Source organism: Telmatherina bonti, assembly GCF_933228915.1.
Source record: "Telmatherina bonti genome assembly, chromosome: 12".
Taxonomy (NCBI): domain Eukaryota; kingdom Metazoa; phylum Chordata; class Actinopteri; order Atheriniformes; family Telmatherinidae; genus Telmatherina; species Telmatherina bonti.
The window spans coordinates 28439928-28462624 of NC_136610.1; the positions used below are offsets into that span (position 1 = coordinate 28439928).

The 22697-nt window shown below is 38.9% G+C and overlaps 1 protein-coding gene across 1 annotated transcript; it reads right to left on the minus strand.

The window, feature by feature from the left end:
- Nucleotides 1–3385: 3385 nt before the first annotated feature.
- On the minus strand, nucleotides 3386–22159 carry ccnjl (cyclin J-like; the record flags this gene model as incomplete). The annotated part of the gene is made up of 6 exons (XM_079249580.1): nucleotides 21989–22159; nucleotides 21168–21278; nucleotides 17376–17586; nucleotides 5892–6191; nucleotides 5620–5779; nucleotides 3386–3905 (listed from the first exon to the last, which is right to left on the minus strand). The coding sequence occupies exons 2-6, from the start codon at nucleotides 21243–21245 to the stop codon at nucleotides 3386–3388; spliced, it is 1269 nt and encodes a 422-aa protein (XP_079105706.1). The 5' UTR covers nucleotides 21246–21278; nucleotides 21989–22159.
- Nucleotides 22160–22697: the final 538 nt, after the last annotated feature.

The window sequence follows — 22697 nt, forward strand, 5'->3', positions numbered from 1 at the left end:
GAAAACCATAAAATACTTTGAAAACTGATATAATTACATCTAAAACGCAGGTAGAGAAAACTCTCCAGTGTTTCCTCTGGTTATAATACCTCTGATGTTGAAAGGGTTGATTTATTTGATCTTACTTACAAAGTGGTCTGCAACATCCTGACATGCAGCATCTGAAAGTAGCATTGGGGACTTAAAATATGTTTGTTTTGTTTTTTTATATCCATGTTTTAAAAAGACATTTGGAGTTGGTTTTTATGGCCTGGAATGGCTTTTGATAAAAGTGAAGTGTTACTATTCTACCGTATTTTAATGTGCAATGTACTTCTTATGACACCATATATGTACTGTACATTTTATGTGTCATCTACCTCTGGCTTCACCTGAACTGTACTAGCTTTAATTTGATTAAGGACAGGTTTGATGCCTTCACAGCACGTCACTTGAACTGAAGGTCTTTGTGTAAAGCCCACAGGAGATAAATGGTCTCCCCTTAAAACCACCGGGAACAATGCAGTAGAAACCACCATGTCAAAAAAAAAGCTGCAGGAAGTTCACTAAAGCTTTATCAGAGTAAAGAAAACACACCTCTCAGAAACTTAACTCACTTGTGTTTATTTTTTTTCAGCCCACTTCATAAGACACTACCATTCAGTGTCGCATAAATCAAGACTACAGTTTGTTACAAAAGTATAAAAAATAAAATTAGAAGTTTGTGGTGTCATTTCATAACTATCACATAGCACAAGCATTGTTTGGTGCGTGAGGCATTGGCACCTTTCATGGTCAAGAAATAAACAGTAAAACTAGCTAAAAGAAAAAAGCATTCAGTTACATCTATTAAAAGTGTGTGGCTGCAATGTGCAACATACTCACTGTGTTCAGAGCACAATGCCCTCTAAAAGGAGATCAAGTCATAGCACACAATAATAAAAAAAAAATAAAAAAAATAAGTTACAAAGGTTAAACCAGTGGTACACACAAGACAGTGATAGCTGTGGTCAGTTTCGATAGAAAAACAACTTATTGCACCTTTTGACACCTCAACAAAAAGTTGCTCATGAATTATGAGGAAAAGAGCAAACTCCAAAAAAACAATAATAATAATCATCTAATTCACACCCACAGCATCCATCATGGAAAATATATCAAACTAAAATATAATGAACAATAGGAATGTAGAAAATATTTTTTTTTATTTATTTTTTTTTTTTAAAAAGGGGTACACAAAGTTAGAAAAACAAAAGGCATATCATAATTCCCTTCACTGGAGAGCACATACATGTCTTTAGTAGTGGAGAAACAAACATCTCTCTGGCTTTATCAGTTTGGCAAATTTCAGAAGGCTTCACATTGTGCCAGCTGTCTCCAAGCATCTATCTTGTGATCTCCATGTAAAGCCTGACAACTGCTGAGGCCAAGGCATTAACATAACAGGATGTCCAATGTCCACAATAGAACAGATTAACCTTTAAAGCCACATTTAAACTACAGGCAATTCAAAGTGAAAGCCGATTAAGATTTTTTATTCCCTCCAAAACAAGCTATTGATTTGCATTCAAGATGTATGTATGTAACATTAACAATTTGCACTTTCTAAAGACCGGAGGGTAAAAAGGAAAGTTTAAAATGAAGTTGGAAACTGAAATGGGTAATAACCAAGCAATTAATGTGTAATGACATCCTTAATTTGGCCACAACGTTGTTTATAACTCCCAAAAAAAAAACTTGCACTCTACATGTTGATAGAATGACCCAATGATGACCTGTGCGCAACTTTTGGGAATCTGCATGTGTTTATTCTTCAACAGGAAGTTAAAGACTGGGAATTGCAGTTTTAGAAATCTGGGAAGCAATTACAGATGACTGGCTGCAGATGTTTATTTGTGAAGTCTATGACCATGTGTTTGTTCCACTAGATAGCAAAAAAGTTTTGTGTACTCAGTTTCAGAGATAAACAGTAGGATTCAGTGATGAAGAGGGGGATTATTACACCCCCCACAGATGCTGCATCAGCATTCACTTTAAAGCACAATAGCACAGAATAATGAGTGGAAGGCTGCCAACTTCAGCCTTAAAACCTGAGCCAGAGTATAGAGTTTGAACAGTTACAAAGAAAACTACACTTAATCAATGGTGGATTTCTAAGTTGATATAAAAAGCTATGCTATATAAAGTAAATGAATTACAACATAAGAACAACAAAACAACAAACAACAAAAGTCATAAATAAAAGCTATGGCATGTTTCAATGGCATCATATTCAAGTAATCTTAATAAAGTCCCTGAAAGTGGTTCATGTAAACATTGGGGTCATTAACAAAGACACAGAACCAACAGTTTTTAAGAAGGCAGCAGCAATTCATATATACAACACATGAGCTATGTCCACATCTCCCTCACCATGCTGGTCCAGTCACATCTGTTTGTGTTTACCTCTGAGTGGCGCTGGAGAAAGTAGAACTTTAATATGTAAAGCCTGCTCTTGTACAAGAGCCAAATTTTCACCTGCATGAGTGAAGGCCCCCCCCCCCCACAAGACCCAACTTTGGAGATGGAAGAGAAAAATGAGAGAAAAAAAAAAAGATCTGAGTGATGTCGGCCTATTTGAGCCGCGGACTTCACCTGCTGTGCACAAAACAATGTCTTCTTGGTCTCCTAAGAGGTCTTGTATTCTGAGGAATTCCCAGAGGAGCCCTTCAGCTCATTACGTCAAATATTTGCTGAACTTCAAGAGACACAACAAAAAAATTCCAATGGTATACGGAGTCTTTTGTGCCCTGCCAAGTCAGCAACAAACTCCTATTTTCTTTTTCAATCTTATTTAAATGACAGCGAAAGGAAAAAAAGACATTACTGGCCAAATTTTCCAACCCATGTGTTCAATTTTTGGCGGATTAAAAATGAAAAGGAAAAAATATGTCAAGCAGCAAAATATGCTTATCACAAATACTTTGTTTCTATTCTGTGCACTTCTAAAATCGGCTCAGCTATGACACACAACTGAGAACAGGCACTGAATGAGGTGGGTGTTAGATCACACTGCTGCTTTCATCTCATTCACAGTGATGACAGTCTCATAATAAGACAAGATTTAGAAATCCAGTTCAGAAAATAGCAGTAGCATCTGTACATTGCCTCAGTATTTCATGAGGCAGTGGAGCATGTGTCACGTCAGTGTGATGACTTCCACTGGGTCTGTCTTCCCTTTGGACCTCTGCTTGCGTTTGAGGCGTCTCTGTGAGAGGGATGGGGGAGCTGGACAAACTGAAGGTGTTGCAGTGCTGACGGAGAGAGAAAGGAGGTCTATAAGTGGATATTTTGGGGTGGGGATTTGGGACAAAAGCATGGCAGTGGGCTCCCTTGGGGGTTTGTGTTCTCTCTCCGTCTCCTGGCGTCACCTATCAAAGCAGCCAGCTGTGAATGTGTGATGTGCCCCCAGGTAACCCCCACTATAGGCCATGCTCAGACAATGTCGTGGTTCTCCTGCAAGGGTCATCTGCACAGAGATCGGACCCTGGAGAGGCAACCCACGAGAGCCTGGCTGGAGAGTCGAGGCGAGGTTTGAGTAGGATGAGAATGCTCCTCCAGGAGTGATGGAGGAAGCTCCTGTTAGTAGACCCATCCTGTGGCTCTGCAGGAAGTCCTGGGACATACTCACCACAGGGCCCAATGCCTGGGAATCAGCCAGTACTTGCAGCTGGGACAGGGACGGGGAATGATGGGAAAGGTGTTGGTAGCCGTCTGGCTGAAAGATTAACTGTGGTGTGGAAGTGGTGGAGGAAGAGGAGCTTGGTCTCTGGATGGCTGACACTGGAGAGAGGTGAGAAGTCTGGGGCTGGGACTGCAGAGAAGAGGGCCGGTGAGGAGGAGTAGATTTGGTTTTATTGGCCTTCTTCATGTCGTTGTCATGAGCTCTGTCATTGAAACAAAAGAAATGTAAAACACATCATGTAAGACAACAATATTGTTCAGTAGTGAGTACAGAGACAGGGGCCATTCACATTAGGTGTTTTGATTTGAATCCTAGTCCGTCTGCTTCGTTTGGGGGTATTGTGCACAAACAAATTCTGATTCAGGTCATAGAAGCAGACTTGGTCTGCCTACAAACGCAGGTCTTAGACCGTTTCGAGCAGTGTACAGTATATTGTAGGTTCAGCACATCACAACAAGTAAATGCAATCAAAACACACACGCATGTGGGATGATAGCTGTTCCGGATGGGAGAACTTGCTCACAGTCAGATGTAAAAGAATTTGATAAAATTTGGATAGACATCCGATCAACCGAGACCACCTGGATCAGTTACCGCTCCATATTTTCTTGTCTCTGGTGGAGAGTAAACTTTTAAAAGGCCGATTCGTTTGGAGGGGAGCAGCATAAACACATTCTCTATCTGGAATAATATAGTCTCCTCCCCCCCCAACCAAACTGAGTCCCCAATCGGAAAGTTGTTAAAATACCAAGCTTCTTGGCTATTGGTTACAATTATAGAACAGACTGGTCTTGTCAGACGATACACTCAATGTAAAATGCCTACTAATTATAGCAACTGCTATAATTAAAATCTTAAAATCCTCAATCATAGCAACCAAACGGGGGCTTAAATTCACAATAGCATTACTCCATGTTTTTTGTCCATGTGACAAAAATCCCCTCACATACTAAAGCCTCAACATAAACATATCAGTGGTCCCCAACCTTTTGTCTAAATCAGGGTTGGGCAACTCTGGTCGACTGGTCCCACAAGTGTTCAGAGTTTCCCTGCTGCAACACACCTTATAAACAGACTTAATTAGCAGACTAATGGAGAACTTGACATTAAACTCTGTGCTAGCCTGCTTATTAGCCACTGGTTTGAGTCAGGCATGTTTCAAGGGGAAATTCCTAACACTTGTAGGACTATGGTCCTCGTAGACCAGAGTTACCCACCCCTTGTCTAAAACATAGTGGTAACTGTATTAACAATATGTTGGCTTCAGATGGTGGTGGTGCTTGGTGATGGCGATAGGCTTCAACAGTAGCTGTCAAGTCACCTTTTCACCTATCAGTTATACCTTATTGACAGAAAAAAAAAAATCATGTTTTATCTCTTTTTGATTTACAAAACGCCAAAGAACGGCAGCTACATCCTGCATAAAAGAAGGCAGTGTTACAGAATTAATGACAGCACTGTTTGTGTTGTAAATATAAGAGGCAGGTCCAAATGACCTTCGTTGCCAAATACCTTGCCAATTTAAAAGGTATCTCAGTGGCAGATCAACTTCTAAACCCCTATATAGCCTCTGTACTTTCATACCAGTACATGACACAATGTGCACCAAAGACGCATTAAATGTAAAAGGGGTGTTTTCAGACAAAAATAAAAACATATGAACATATGTAAATGGATGGATATCATTAACTAGGCACTACAGACACAAGACATCAATCATTTTGGTAAAAAGAAAAGAGACTGTCAGTGCACAAGCATGTGCACATATATCCTGGTACTTTATCAAATAGCATCACACTCATGCTTCAATGCTGTCTACCTTCACTTCCAATCTTACAACTGAGGAGATTGTCTGCAAGCATTATTCTCTTTTTTAGACCTGCTTGATCTGCTTGTGTGTTTGTTTGTGTTCTTACAGCAGCATGAGTTCAATGCACTGGGTGAGGTGGTCCCAGGTGTAGCCTGTTAGCAGATGTAGAGCAGTTGTCCAGCTTGGGGAAATCTGAAGGCAGATACGAGATGCTGCCACACATGCAGCTGCAACCTGGGATGGTCTGAAACTCAGAAAGGCATGGTCTACAAAAAGAAAACAGTTCAGTGATTAAACATATACACCATGCTAATCATTTTCTACTCGACAGCTGAGAGGTGACAAAAGACCAATTTACTATCCAAGGTCTGAACTTACCCTGCAGTGAGACCTCCAGGAAGTAGTGAGTGTATTTCTCCATGAAAGCCTTCGTCTTGGACAGAGAGGACAAGGGCCAGCCATTGTAAAGGTCACCTTCCTGCACTGCGGCATGGAGGTAGTAGTCAATAAAGTGGGCGGGTGTGGGCATGCAGAGATTCCAGCCAAAAGTCTCCAGCAGAAGAAGCTCCATTTTGATCAGATCCTTCTTGTTCAGAACAAGGTTCAGGCTGCACATAAAGCCAAGAGAGTTCAGCTGCTCCAGTTTGGGAACCCGGTCCTCTTTCTCTTCAAATTTACCTGGAAAAAATAAATAAACACAAGGTTAAACTAATACATGCACTGAACCCTTCCAAATGTTCTACTTAATATATCTTGAGCATTATAGACACCTATTGTTGACCGTTAATGTCTGCACTGAACAGAGGTTGCAACTTGTGGGGAAAAAAAACAAAACATTTTTTTGCATCAACACAAGCTGTGTCCATTTATCTGTCTGTTACCAACTCTACGTAAAACTGATGGACGGATATTCATGTTTTGTTTTGGTTTTTTTTGTTTCTGAGGGTCTTGGTCAAACTTTGATTCCATTAAATTTTGGGAGTGATCTAGATCACCATCTGGATCCAGGAATTCTTTTGGAGGATTCCTGATTCATTATCATTGCGAGATTGTACCAACTTCAGTGTATAGGCATATAACGCCACAAAAATCATCAGGGTGCTTGGCCAAAAAGGTCAGAAGCTCCCAACAGATTTTAAAACATTTCAGAAAATAGATCTGGATATTATCAAAATTCTGGCTCTTACGATCTATATTTATAATCAATTAATATAGGAATCTAATAGTGTATTCACATAAAAAGAATGTAGGACTATGACATTAGGTGGAAATCACAATATGGGTGGAGGTCTGTGCTCTCAGAGTAGTTTTCTAGTTAAAATCGGATGTTCAATTTTTTTTTCAGTCAAGATTTTGAGGTATACAGACCATTTCTTAATATATGATTTTAAAAACTTAGATTATTAATAGTAGTGTATTAATTTCATAATCATGGTTAATGAAAGGAAAAATAATTTTCAAGATTTTTAAAAATGGGGGAAAAAACTTTTTTGGCAAAGGATAATTAACAGATAGGATCACTACATTTTTATCATTTACAGACTTTAAGTGTTTCAATAAAAAATCATAAATCTACTGGTGATTAAAATGCCTTTATTAATATAGGTAGATCTAACATTGAAAGCTAGATCTACATATTAAGTTTAATGTTGGATTTCATGGTATGGATTTCACGGCATAAAAATTCATACATTTTAAAATACTAGTTTTAAAATAGCAACAGCCCCTAATAAAAGAAAACACTTCTTTGTTTAAAGAATACGCTTTGTGTTTTTTATCATGTGCAACAAATCTGCAATCAGCTCCAAATCAGCTTATTCCAACTTTAACAAACCTAACAAATGCCTTCTAAGCATGAGCAATTAAGCTGACTACTTCTGAACATCTGGCCACAAGGCAAAGCTGTTACACTAATAAGCTGATGAAGGCATCCTATATGGCTTAGTGTGGACCTCTTTCAGTGGATTAAAACAAGCCATACACTTCTGTGAAAACCACAGTCAGCTTGTTCCCTGATATTCCAGTGTCTCTGCTTTACAGACATCAGAGCAATGTCATTATGGCAAACTCCCCCCTCATCAAAAGACACTCTTTTTTTTTCCATTGCAACAGGCCTGAGGCCTCAGGGGTCCATGTGACCATTGAAGGAGGGTGTTTCTGCCTTTAATCCAGGGGTCCATGAGGCCTCCTCTCAAATATTAAGCATGAGGGCGAGAAGGGTGTCAGGTTTCTCTGATGCAGACTTCCCAATAAAGTCCATGCCTTTAACTACACAGTGTTTAGCAGGGACATGTAATGAAACTGGCTGGCTCTTAGGAAAATCCTTCCTTAACAAGCACAGATGTTTAAGGCTCATATCCATAACTGAAAATAAAATAATACACAGTCATAAAAGATGTTGAAAAAGTGAAATATTACTTTCAGTTACTATAACTTTAAATGCGTCTTAAAAGGATTAGCCAGTTGCAATTACAAACTATACTTTTATCAGCACATTAAATGTCTTAACTACTATGTTATTAAAAACACGATAATCAGTCAAATTTGATAAAAGCCAATGGCTACTTCTGAAAGTACAGAAAACTGGTCATAAATGTATGCTGGTGGAGACTAAAAGGTGTATTCACGACAACAGCACGCACACATACTGCAGCCCATGGCTTAAGCGCCACTCTATGCAGAATTACTTGGCATTATATCCCCTTCCCTAGGATTAAAAAGTTATGCTTCAAGCTGGGAACAACAAAAACCATGTTGGGTTAATCTTATCTGAAACCATGGCAACCAAACACTCAAAATAGGGGCTTTATTGACATTACCTAGCTACAGTTAGAAACAAACACTCCGAACAATTTTCTGGCATGCAATAGCTTTTGCTCTTGCCACTGTTGGTGACAGACCTCATTTATCCTTTTATGCCTATGTCTAGAAGAACGTCTTCCTACAAAGTGCAAGTTTTATCACTGATGTTGTGACCTATCATTAAGCAAAGCAGGATAGAGGAGGCGAGAAGGCGGGGATCTGCAGGCCAACATACCAGGAGGTGGGGGTTAGGGAGTAATTAGCAGTGAGGCAGTAATGGCGTCTCTCCAGCAAAACAGGAAACACAATGAGAAACAGGGCTGTTTACAACCACCAGCACTTGTTCCATTACCCAGTCCACACTTGCCCCATTCTTTACCCCTCATATCCTCTGGATCAGTCCTCTGTCTGCTGCTAGACTGCTATGTCCACACAGACGCAGTCATAAAAAGCCATCAATGACCCTAATCTTTGCACAACACCCGCCTCTTTGATCTTAAGAGACATTATGCAAGTCAATCGCCTTGTTTTACTTGCAATTATTCATTTGGTTTACAGCTGTGGGTGATCAGACATAAGAGCAACATGGATGCTAAAACCCTTTTATTGATAAAGTATAGCTTTAGTTTATTTCCAATGATCACTAAACCAAGTAGAATAACAAAAAAAATCTACCAATTATTTGAAAAGTGCATTAAGGATTGCACTGCTGATGTGTGATATTACTGATAATTTCCCAGTAGTTTGCTGAAATTTATAAATGTGTTGGGTAAAAGAAGGAGAATCATCAGGGAAAACACAGAAAAACTAAGAGGATTTGATAATAGATTCAAAAACTGACTACAAGCATAAAACTGGGAAGTGTATTATGGAAATTATCATAATATTGCTTATGTAGCTTAAAATGTTAAAGTCATTACATGCCAAAAACTGCCCAGTACTTAGAAGTCAGCAATGGATAAAAATACCCAAAATACCCTAGATTTTAAAAAAAAAAAAAAAAAAAAAAAAAAAAAGGGCTGCTTAATGCCTGTAAGATAAAGAAAAGATCATATTGGCCGAACAGATACATACTAAAACTAACATATCATGAGAACACATGAGTTCCATTATAAAAACATATTAAAAAAAAAAAAAAATTTCCACAAAAGCAATATGGAAAATGCCAAACAGTGTAATTACAAAAAACTCAAACAAATAAGATTATCCTCATCTTATCGGTGATAACAATAAGACTTTGAGTCATGTGGAAGATGTTGTCAATGGATTTAATCAATACCTTGTAAATGTGGAAACAGAATTAGTAAATATTAGGGCTGTGACGATATGCTTTTGTCCCAATTCAATTTGATTTTTTGGGTCCCAATTTGATTGAAATTGCAATTCTCACAATTCTTTGATATTGCTGATTTTTGTAGATTAAAAAAAAATGTACGAAACCCTTTTTTGCTTGTCATTTTTCTTGATTTCAGTTAGGAAAAACAACACAGTAGCCAGACCATCATTCTGCTGCTATAACACCCAAGAAAACAAGTAAAAAGATCAATAAAAATGACTAATTTTTTATAATGGATCATTTTTATTTGAAAAGGAAAAGATTTTTTAACAAAAAAAAAAAAATTTTTTTAATTGCGAAGCAAAAAAAATCCCAATATTTGATTTTTCCTTTGGATTTTCCCACCCCTAGTAGATAAAATAAAGAAATAAATAAAAATGTAGGAGATACTATTGAAAACATAAGTAATCTAGATTACTTTTTTCACATATGTTTAGAGGCAAAGAAAATCATATACGAAGTTAAAAGATTAGAAAAACATCTACTGACTGCGGTGGATTAGCATGATGGTACTATAAAAGTGGTTATTGATTGCATCAAAACCCATTGACTTAAGTTTTCTGACTTATCATTCATGCCTGAATCCTTTCGTATAAACTGAAAAAAGCTAAATTTGTTTTGTTTTATAGACCTGGGGATAATCACCTTTTTCTGTTCTCAAAAATGTTGGAAATATTTTTTGTTTAAAGGTTAGATCATTTTGATAATTACACATACATTACTGACTGAAGGTCAATATGTTTTCAGACAACAGTTCTGCTGTGATGACAAAGTCAACAACACAAGCATTCATGAATAGTAGAGATAATTAAAGTTCTTTGTTGGAGTATTGATTTAGTTGAAATTTTTCATTAATCATAATATACTGTATAATATAAATAAAAGGTATTGAAAAAGGGCAGTCGTGTTAAATTGGCTCAAATGCTATGCTGGCAAAATACTGGCAACAGTTTATAATCATGTGTTGTCACTGTTAAACATACTAAGTGGTATACTGCAAGGGTATGTGTAATCTGAAGTCTTTATTTGGCCCTTAACATAAATTTTCTTACACACTGCTCATAAAAATAAAGGGAACACTTAAACAACACAATGTAACTCCAAGTCTACCACAGTTCTGTGAAATCGAACTGTCCAATTAGGATGCAACACGGATCAACAATCAATTTCACATGCTGGTGTGCAAATGGAATAGACAACAGGTGGAAATTATAGGCAATTAGCAAGACACACCCAATAAAGGAGTGGTTCTGCAGGTGGTGACCACAGACCACTTCTCGGTTACGATGCTTTCTGGCTGATGGTTTGGTCACTTTTGAATGCTGGCGGTGCTTTCACTCTAGTGGTAGCATGAGACGGAATCTACAACCCACATAAGTGGGTCAGGTAGTGCAGCTCATCCAGGATGGCACATCAATGCGAGCTGTGGCAAGAAGGTTTGCTGTGTCTGTCAGCGTAGTGTCCAAAGCATGGAGGTGCTACCAGGAGACAGGCCAGTACATCAGGAGACGTGGAGGAGGCCGTGGGAGGGCAACAACCCAGCAGCAGGACCGGTACCTCCTTTGTGCAAGGAGGAACAGGAGGAGCAGTGCCAGAGCCCTGCAAAATGAGCTCCAGCAGGCCACAAATGTGCATGTGTCTGCTCAAATAGTCAGAAACAGACTCCATGAGGGTGGTATGAAGGCCCGACATCCAAAGGTGGGGGTTGTGCTTACAGCCAAACACCATGCAGGATGTTTGCCAATCTTGATGTTCTCTGCAAATGCCAAATTTGCCACTGGTGCCCTGTGCTCTTCACAGATGAAAGCAAGTTCACACTGAGCACATGTGACAAACGTGACAGTGTCGGGAGACAACATGGAGAACGTTCTGCTGCCTGAAACATCCTGCAGCAAGACCAGTTGGGCAGTGGGTCAGCAACAGTGTGGGGTGACATTTCTTTGGAGGGCCGCACAGCCCTCCATGTGCTCGCCAGAGGTAGCCTGACTGCCATTAGATACCAAGATGAGATCCTCAGACCCCTAATATCCTGGTGCGGTAGCCCTGGGTTCCTTCTAATGCAAGACAATGCTAGACCTCATGTGACTGGAGTGTGTCAGCAGTTCCTACAACACAAAGGCATTGATGTTATGGACTGGCCCGCCTGTTCCCCAGACCTGAATCCAATTGAGCACATCTGGGACATCATGTCTCGCTCCATCCACCAACGCCAAGTCGCACCACAGACTGTCCAGGAGTTGGCGGATGCTTTAGTCCTCATCTGGAGCATGCCTAGGTATTGTAGGGAGGTCATTCAGGCACGCGGAGGCCACACACACTACATAGCCTCATTTTGACTTGTTTAAAGGACATTACATCAAAGTTGGATCAGCCTGTAGTGTGTTTTTCCACTTTCATTTTGAGTATAACTCCAAATACAGACCTCCATGGGCTGATACATTTGATTTTCATTGATAATTTGTGTGTGATTTTGTTGTCAGTACATTCAGCTATGGAAAGAACAAAGTATTTAATAAAAAATATTTTATTCATTCAGATCTACAACATGTTACTTGAGTGTTCCCTTTATTTTTTTGAGCAGTGTATTTGCTGTTTATCACAATCTGATACTTGGAAGGTATCCATCAGGGGTCACAAGACAAGAATTAGATTGTGAACAAAGTCTTTACCATGAAATGGTGCAAAAGGTCTTAGAAACCGTGTCAAATATTATACATACAATATTAAAGATTAAGCGGGCTACATAAACCTAGGACTAATTGTTGGCTCTCACTATTACCTCATTGTAAGCTATGTGTTATAACAAACAATAGAAAATTTAGGATTACTTTAAAACATGCTCATGTAAAAGAGACAAACATATCAAAGTTGCAGCCTGTTTTAAGAGACTACATATTTTTCATTTTTGATTTGGACGACCAAGAAAATAAATAATTTTTACATGCAAGCTGGAGCCAACCATTTTTAAAAACATATACGCATAAAATCAGTTTTTAAAACTATTGTTAAAAAGTGATGCCTCCCCAGCTTTATAGCCACAATAAATTGTGCATGTTTTCACTTGATTTCAGACATACATGGCCTGTCCCCCTTGCAGGATACAGCTTTAGTACATAACATGAAGGTGCTCCATTTAGCTATTTACCTAACAAATATGTATCTCAGTGTTTGCTTAGTGATGCGCATTTCATCTCCTCGCTGTTGCAACATGTCTAAGCCACAGCAGCTCCTATCGGTTTTCTGTTGTCAGTATGAATGCAGCTTGAGAGAGACCATGCATTCCTCTCTTGAGTTCAGCCTACCTGGAATGCAGGCAGCTAGCTGATCATATCTAACATCAGCTAGCAGGAAAGAGACACAATTAACAAGTTAGAAAATAATTAAAAAAAAAAAAAAAGTTCCTTTTCTTCTCCACAAACAACTTCTTCATAGGAAACAAACACGCAAAAAACTTTTCTCACAGGACCCACAGATGACGGTGATTAAATGGGGTCAAGCAAACAGATCTCATCTTTTAGAGGTCAAAAGGGTTAGGAAGAGATAAGACCAGGATGCAGTGTCTCCTCCCAGGTGTGTACTTTTGAGAGTAGGTGGCAGTGAAGGTGAGGATTATAGAGGCTGATAGGAAATGAGAGCTGCTGCCAAAAACAAAGCTAATAACAAATTTAACTACACTACCTTTCAAGGCTGAAAGTAAAAACTGAGCAATAGACTGTTGGACCAAGTTATTAATTAGATTAAAACAAAAAAGCCAGAACAATATGACCCCACCTGGCTCCTCTTTTACCTTTGTATAGCTAGCAAGCCACAGCTTGAAGTAAATGTAAATATAAAATGGTCAATTAGGAAATTTCCACATAATGGCCATTACAAACACCTCTTATCACATGTCAGAGAGGGGTCCTCACATCATTTGTTTTAAGAGTGCTGTATAATAAGATGTAAAGCTCTCTTTGGGTCTGATTTTTAAAAGACGGTAAAACAAAAAACTAAGGAGGAATTGGGGAAAGAAAAACTGCTGACAGATAAAAATATACTGTAAAAGGACCTATCAAACACATCTTCAAGTTGAGAAGGTGCATCTGGAAAAAAAAAAGTGGAGTGACAATCTTAAAACTGTAAGAAAGGAACACGTCTTCATATATATCCATCAACTAAACTAAATAAATGTGAATTAATTTTTTTTTTTTTTAAAAATAGGGTATATTACTTGTAAACTGAACAACTATTACACATGATGCTGCTTTTTTATGACTTGACGACTATGAAGAAATGTTCTCTATTCTGGACATCTTTCAATGAAAGTGGGAAATTGATTACAGCGCCATAACAAAATCTCTGTTGCCACCCCTGATACTGGCAGCTCTCACAATGAAGGTCAGAGCTGACCTCTGACACACAATGCTGAAAGCCTGGATGACCAAGGAGAACCCTTAAAGGCCTGAGCATATGCGTGTTAGGCTTTAGGAGGGATTCATTGACCAAGGGTGCATGGTGTCTCACCCTATCAGTGGTGAGTGTGTCAGCAAACAGGTCTTAGATGTTACTCAAGTAAATAAAACATTTCATAAACTTGTGAAACAGATCTTTTGCAGTTTTCTTAAATAAAACCAACAAAAGTACAGGTGACAACTAAAACATCCCACATGACAACAGTTGTATCATATTTAGAGTCTCTAAACCTCAGACTGAGATAAAATGAGAAGTTGTTACCTTAATAATCTACATTTCAGGACACCCTGCTGGGTGGTTCAGTTCTAACATGTCCCATTTTCAAGGCCACTACCTCTTCCTCCCTCTCTACCCTGTTTAACATCAGCAGCCAACCTGCCTTTGAAGTACAGCTCCACTCATTTCCCAACCCCCAGGGGTGTGAGCCTGCTTCTACAGGCTGCCCTGTCCCAGGACTGGCTCACAGTGTCTGACTCTGACAAGGTAAGAGAACAAGGAAGACATAGAGCTAGCAGGAGTAGGTAAAAGGACACCACCAGAACCCACTCATTTGGATAGCTATTTGGCTGTAGGAGTGGTGCTCTCTCTACTGAAAATTCTCCAGCGGATTAGCCTTCAGGCTGGATCTTAATGAGGTGACTGCAAGAAAAAAAATCTATAGGTTTATCAAATAGTTGTCATGGCAACCATGTCCTCTGATAGCAATGATGGCTCATGGTGAATCTCTGCCATACAGACACATGCAAACACATGCCTGCTCACACAACAGCCTCCCTGCCTTCGAGTGTGCTCCCCTCCCCCTCTCTGGGTCTATCTGGCTGGCTGTCCTGCTTGCATTGACTGGCTTTTGTTTGAGGCCTGACACGGAGAGCATATGGCAGGTGCCCCTCAGCATGCTGTTCTTCCCCACCCCCGGGCTCTAAGACCCATGCTTGTGCACTATATAGTTAACATAACTGAGCTTCTTGGGCTTAGTGGGTTTGACAGGATGATTTTTTTTTTCTTTTACAATTTTTTTGACAATTTTGCTATTTTGTTGCAGGAGACCCTTCACTGAATGGTCTCCAAACGAAACATACAAAATCCAGCTTCAGCAACACCATAACGCAAAGGGGCCATAAAATATACAAGAGTGTTCACCTGTTAAAATCAGAGGGCCACAAAAACAAGCTTTGCATAAAACAAAAGCAAATGAAAGCAAATAATCCATAACATTTTTTGTACTGAGTGGCAGTGGAAACACATTAATGATGCGATTTATGCTAACAAATAGTGGCAGTATGCAGACCCTTTACTTTGTGGACTCAACCTGTCATTAAGACTGATGTGATCACCACAGGACTTCATGGAATGTCACACAATGGCAACTTTGTGGCTGTGGATTGAATTTCAAACAGTGATCTCCTAAAATGCACACAACGTCCAAGGATTCTGCTTTCTTTAATTAAATGTAGAGTCTCTGAATAAGTGCCCAAAAGTCTATAACAATTTGGGTACAAAAGAAAATAAAAAATTATAGAGACCAGGAAGACCAGCTCTTCCATGAAGCAAACAGATGCACATGCAAGTGCCCACAAAAACACACATACAATGGAGTAACAGGATTAAGCAGTGGCTGCTGAGAGGCACAAAAGAGGCACAGAGTAATTAACCGAGTGTGGAAACCAGGAAAGTTTAAAGACAATTGTGTGTGTCAAAGAATAACAGTGTGATCTAGAGAGGTTGTTCAATAACTAGGCTGAATTCCAAAGCACCTCAAGATGGATTAAAAACCCAAGTCAGCTTTGAATCAAATGCCTTTTCAAGTCTTCATCAATCATGACAGAGACTCCCCCGAGTACTAAAGGAGCCAGCGCAGAAGAACAGAGAGGAGAGCCCCGCTAACTGAAAGCTACTATCAAAAGAGTCGATAAAAAATCTAATTAATCTTTAAGAGATTCAAAGAACAATCTCTGCCCAGGTTAAGACAATACTACTTATTGTCCTTTACTGAATGAGCAGACTCTAAAAGCTATTCTTGGACTCCCAAGAGCCAAGAGATTGCTTTCATATAAAACCTCTTAAATCTCACATCTCACCACAGAGACTTCTGACTTATTGTAGAAGCCTGTATGCAACTTCACAAAGACACACACACATTTATGGTCTTCCATGTGAACAGGCTCTGTTCCAGATTCTTACTTTGACAGCATCATTAGTCTAATTATCCATGATGCCAAGGGCTACACTAATGCATGGAAAACCTAACAGTCTGTTAATCACCAGACAGACATGGAGACACTAATAACTTCCACACAACCTGCACCATGCACCAGCAGGGGTAGAATGATGAATACACCTGCTTTGCACATAACACAAAGAAAAAACAAGATTTCACAGCAGACAGGTACAATAGTTTCTAATCAAAATATAGTCCTTGTTTTCAGATGCAATTTTGACTTGAGCAAAACCAAATATATCTGCTTCTGTGCACACTTCTTTCATGTTATTGTTTGTCTTGTTTTGTTTCTTATGGGTCTTGGTTATATATAGAAAAATAATTCACATGATGATTATTAAATTAACAAGTTACACAACACTTTGGTTTCAGGATCCTTGCTGATTTTTATCTTTGTAAGCATGCAAACTGTATGAAAATGGAGACTTTTATGAAAACAGGTTGATCCCAGCGAAAAAACTGATTTATAGAATCAAGCGATAATTTCAGTTAATTTATCTATAAAAGGTTTGGGAAATTCCTGCCACATTCAATGAATCATTTGTTTTCAATAATCCCAGTATTGCCAAGAGCAATAATTTCTCTGATTTTAGTACATTTTGACTTCACTTGTTGATTTCCAACAGACTAAACAGCAGTGGCCAAAGAGATCATATAACAACCAGGATAAAAAGGCACAGACTAAATTCTGCAGACATGGACATAATGTCCAGCAGTTTCTTCTCATACAATGGTACATTCACATCTTTCTTTTTCCTCTAGAGTCTGAAACTTTTTTTCAGACTCTACTTTACCTTAAGGCTTCTGTACACAAACCTCTGTTTTAGATTAACAGAGCTTCACTAAGACACTTGTGTATTTACAATTTATTCAAAAAGCATTGTTATGAAGATGAAAATAGAAGCCATTCGAAACATTACCTGCTATGAAACTAAGTGTGAACACAAAAATATCTAAGTAAATTCCTGCCAAAAAAAAAACAAAAAAACCCTCTAAAAATAATAAATACTAAACAAGTGTAAAAAGGGAATTGAAAAGCTATTTCTGGACTTACTAGCTAGCAGCAAACAGGAGAGGGCAATGATATAGAGCTGTTTAACAGCCACATCGTAGTGGTCCATGAAAAGGTCCAGCAGGTAGACGGCAAGATGGCGTGCAGTAGGACATAGCTGGTAGCGATTACTTAGGATGGCCAACAAGTCTGCAAAGTACCGCCGCATGCCAATCTGTGGAGAGTGGGCCCGGTAGACCGGTAGCTTCAGCTCCTGTAGAAGAAGATGACAGAAGAGATTGAGGGAGGGAGGTGGGGTACAGTGGAGGTTGAGATAGGCAGGGTGGGCAGGAAGCATTTATGAAGAAGTGTGGGGGTTGTAATGAATATGCATAATAACAGTGAGCTGTGCATATCTCAAGCTGACTGAGTTTAACTGCTGTCAAGTGAGTTGATGTGAGCAAAAAAATACTCAAAGGAAAAGAGAATCTCTTGTTAACCAACATGTCTTCAGCATAATTCAACCTCACCAGTATGTTGGATGTACGATTGCGCCAGAGATCTGAAGCTAATTTGGGTCTATGTAGGGGTCTTTGAACAATGGGGGAGGCTTTGTGTGTGTGGAGTTTTGAGGGGGGGGGTCCTTCCTACGGTAGAGTTCAGCAGCAGATAGGATTAAGTTTCACTTCTAACACATCTCCTATTCATGTTCAATTAGCTGCATGTGTTTCAAAGTGGAGAAAGACTTGGGGGCATTAGCATGGATTCAGTCTTGGGTATCTTCTCAAATCTACTCCAAAAGCACTGAGAGCGCAAGGTTCCAGCTTTAATATCTGATTCAACAGCAAAACACATTAAAACAAATTCACAGTATGGTTCATTTCTTTGTTTAAGCTGCTTATGCTCAGAATTTGTCAAAAATATTTTTGTTCTCTATAAATCTGTGTAAAAACAAGATATTTTGGATTTGCAAAGAGGTAAAGGATTTCTAGATTAATCTCCTTAGGGCCTGTGTGGGGTCCTAAATATAAAAGACAATATACATAATAGATAAGTATGTATCATGTCAAGTCTGTTGAGGAATATCTCAAAACACTGTCTTGTCTCAATCTGGCTTTTAAATGCTCTGTACATATAAATCCAAAAAATTAATATACTACCTACTGCTTAAAACTGCTCTGGTATTTTAATCCAGGAATCCCAAACATGTGGATTCTCAATGGTCAAATTTGGGAAAGGGACTGTGGATTTGGGGTGGGAAATTTAATAAAATAAATAAAAAAATAATGAGAATTGTTATAAGTTACAGCCTAAAAAGACTTTTAAGATCAGCCCAAAAAGGGGCTGTTTATAATCAATACAACTTGTTGTGAGGGCAGACTGTTGGTGTTATACAAACTGTCTGTCAAGAGTTTATTTTAAGTACAACTATAACAGCAGTGATGCTCAGAATGACAATTCAATGGAATCCAAAAATAAACATAACCCCCTCCCACATCAGCAGTGAGCAACACAACCCCCGGTGACACAACATACCATATCAACCAATCCTCCCCAAACTCTTCTCTCCTCCCACTGCCTCTGCTTCTGGTCCATCTGTCTGTCTGGGGGTGCAAGGGCAGCAGGAGGAAGGGGAGGTAAGGTTGGGGGGGGGGGGGGGGGGGGGGGTTGGAGGGAGGAGGCTTGCTGGAGTCTAGAGGGGCTCCAGGGGGGCCTGTGTGGGGTGGAGAGGTGCCTTTGTGGGGGATCCACACCATAATTAAGGATTCCACAGCTGCCTACTGATTTGCATGTCTGATAATTTGCCACATGCTCCACACCACTGCTATCTTCCACATCAGGACATTATCACGGCAGCAAGCGTCATTAAGGCTGGTTGAGATGGCGGGGGTGCAGGCACCATGCAGGAGATCTGAACACTAAGGCTCTGATACTGACTTCAGTGAATTCTTTTCTGCTAAAAATTCATGAAACTTACAGATTAAAGTCACTTCATGATATAAATACTCTATTTGATATTTACAAAGATGACTTGTCTTGTGAATAAATATGTCAAACCAGAGCCAAAAATCTATTTCCTGCCCAATGGAATTACTAATTTATAATTAAAAAATCCAGCATTCATTCATTATCCTAACCACTTAGTCCAATTGAGGGTCGCAGGGAAGCTGGAGCCTATCCCAGCAGTCTTAAAGGGCGAAAGGCAGGGTACACACTGAACAGCTCGCCAGTCCATCACAGGGCCACACAGAGACAAACAAAATCCAGAAATTTCTAAATATCTCTGCATCATGAACATTTTGCAGTTTTGTTGTCAATGACAATGAATGAATTAATCCATCTCAACCATTTAACACATTCAACATGAATAACTGGATAGTCATTTTAATTTCACATTTTTATCTAACTCTTATTTGAATTATATCATTTACCGTGCTTTTTTTTTTTTACCCAATTTATTCAGCAGTTTCTTTTATACCCTTTCTCACTTCATGTACTAGATAAGCTGTTTTTGCTTTCTTGTTAAAAAGGGTCAACAAAATATATCTTCCTTACTTGATCTAAATATCCCACAGAAAACAGTCTATAATATTTGCAAGTTTAACCCATGTAGGAAACTCAAACTGCATATTTAATAATGTACAGAATCAAAAGGTTTTTTTTAAAATCAGGGAAATAGCACTATGGAAAAACACAGAGCAGACTGGCTGTTAACCAGTCATAAACCAGGTTTTTCAGTAAGCTGTAAGAAAATATAAAGACACTCTTACCCCAAAATAAAATGCTTCACTTAAATTTTAGAGTCCTGCAACACTCAGTTTATAATCAGGCCTTGTTCTACACAATATGCTACAATGTGGTGAAATGGTTGCTTGAGATGTCACCAAAAATGCTGATATAGGACAATCAAATCCAACATTAGACTGACAGTAAGGCTCTCTCTCATTATAGTATATGAGAAAGACGTGGGTGTGTTGTTAGTTTCCAGCTCTGCACACATTTTTTTCAGTCTAATTGACAGTTAACTTGGAATCAGACTCTGCCATGAGTACGCTGAATAAAACGGCGGCTGAGAAAATGAGTCACAAGCAAGTGATTCACAATCTGATACACCACAGTCCTCATTCTACTCATGCATGCAATCTTTGACAAGACAACCGATATTCACAACCTCAACTACCTTCATCCTTGTCAGTAAGATGCCAGGGGAGTTCTGGTTTTAAAATGCCAGTCAAGTGACAGATGTCTCCATTAAAGCGACACGTCGGAAGAAATATGACCATGCTTGGAGATTAATTGAGACACTCTTAATTAATGAGCCTTAACTCCGTGTAATCTAATTTAAAATCAGGTTTAAATAGGTAACAGAGCTGTGTAATTAAATTATTTCCCCATCTTTACATTGTGTTAGAAATAATGTTCAAACCCTGCAGTGGATTATCAAAAGTCTTTACTTTCACTGTCAGCATCTATGCAAAGCATCAAGAGTCATCATTTAACCATGTTAAATTAAACTTGCTACTAGACAGAAATTACATTCTCAAGTAATCAGCATGCTCCAAAATTAAAGGTAAAATTTACCCAATGTGGCTTTTTAAAGGTTTTGAAAGCAATCCAAAAAGAAGTGAAATACCAGTTTGGTTAAATAGTACAATTCTTTGTTGATTATCATCAAGTATTTGAGCCTGAGTAACCTGCCTGTTGTGACAACACACAATGTTTGCTCCAAGCTGATGACAGAAAACCAGGACAAATAAGTTTACTTCAACATATGCCATGTGAGAAGGGTTGGCTCAAACAATCAACAAAATGCTAACTAAGGATTCAAGTAAATCCTCCTTGAATCCAACTCACCTTTATTCGCAAGGATTGGTGAATATCTGAAGCTAGCTGTCCTTTCCACCACTGCAACTCCCTCTCCATCTTTCCCATTCAGAGAAGGGTCCTACAATCACGTTTTACCTGCTGAAACATATTCAAAGGGAAACAAACTTCAGATGTGTCAAACAGCATCATAATGGCCTGGGGGTGAAAGTGATAGCATCATTTAGAGTTAAAAAAAAAATTCATACATACTGTGAGGGGAAAAAAAATAATGTGAAAACATCATAGAGAAGGGGGGATTAGGCTCAAGTCTTACTGTAAATATATATTTTTCAAGACATATGTGTGTTAACAAAAGCACGATCATTTAGAACGACATATTACTTGGAAATATACAATGATTTTGACTAAAAGTTTTAGTCAATTTAACAAACAGCAGACGTCCCTGTGTCTGGACAGGCCACTTCCCCTACTCGGAAATTTAAATGGCTCAGTTAAATGCCCGCTCGACCACGCCGTAGGTCAGATCATTTGAAAACCCTTACAGAAATCCTACATTTGACACTATTTAAAATATAACAACAAAATGGGCTACTCACGTGGCTCACATTAAAAGTTATCATTGAAGAGGTTACTGGTATAGAAACAGCGGTTCAACAGTGAGGCGACATAAGTTAAGTGCCCACCGCGCGAAGAAATACTAACCTCGTTTAAAAACAAAAACAGCACTCTGCCAAAAAAAAAAAACAAAAAAAAACCCCGAGACTTCGTCACAAACACCGTTTATTCCTTTGGACGAGCAACAACCTGGTGAACTTTTCATGTCGGTGGTTTTTACATGTGCCACTCACCTCTCCGACGGGAATGCCCCCCAGACCCCTTTGTCTCAGTCCGACATCCTGAATGAGAGAACTCCTCTTCGGCTCAACTTTCAGAGACACCTTTATAGACGCCGAAAACACAAACTTCACATCCGCCGGCAAGACCACTAAACATCTATTACCGCCAAATTCCGCCAACAGACCATCAGTTTCCCCGAAACTGTCCGCACTTTTTCCGAGGGAATCTGCGGTGGCGTGTTTTCTCCCCGGTTGCTTCGCTGTAACAAAGTAGCCTCTTCGGCTGCACCAGCTGCTGCTGCTGAGCAGTGAGGCTCGTGCGTTAGACGCTGAAGGCCCCCGTTACTATGGGAGTTGTAGTCTTTAAGGGATTTGCGTGAGAACTACAAACAGCAACGAGCTCCAAAGAGCCAACAATGACTTTTTTTCATGTTATATTATATTATATTATATTATATTATATTATATTATATTATAGTATATTATAGTATATTATATTATATTATATTATATTATATTATATTATATTATATTATATTATATATATATATTATATGAAAAAATAATTAAAACTCACCATTTCAAGAACAACCATTGCAGTATTTACCTCACTAAATTTATTTGAGTCATTGTAACATTTCAAATCTCACATTGTAAAAAATACATGTGTAAAACATTGAGCATCCTTCATTCTTTCATTTTCGAACCACTAAGTCATAAA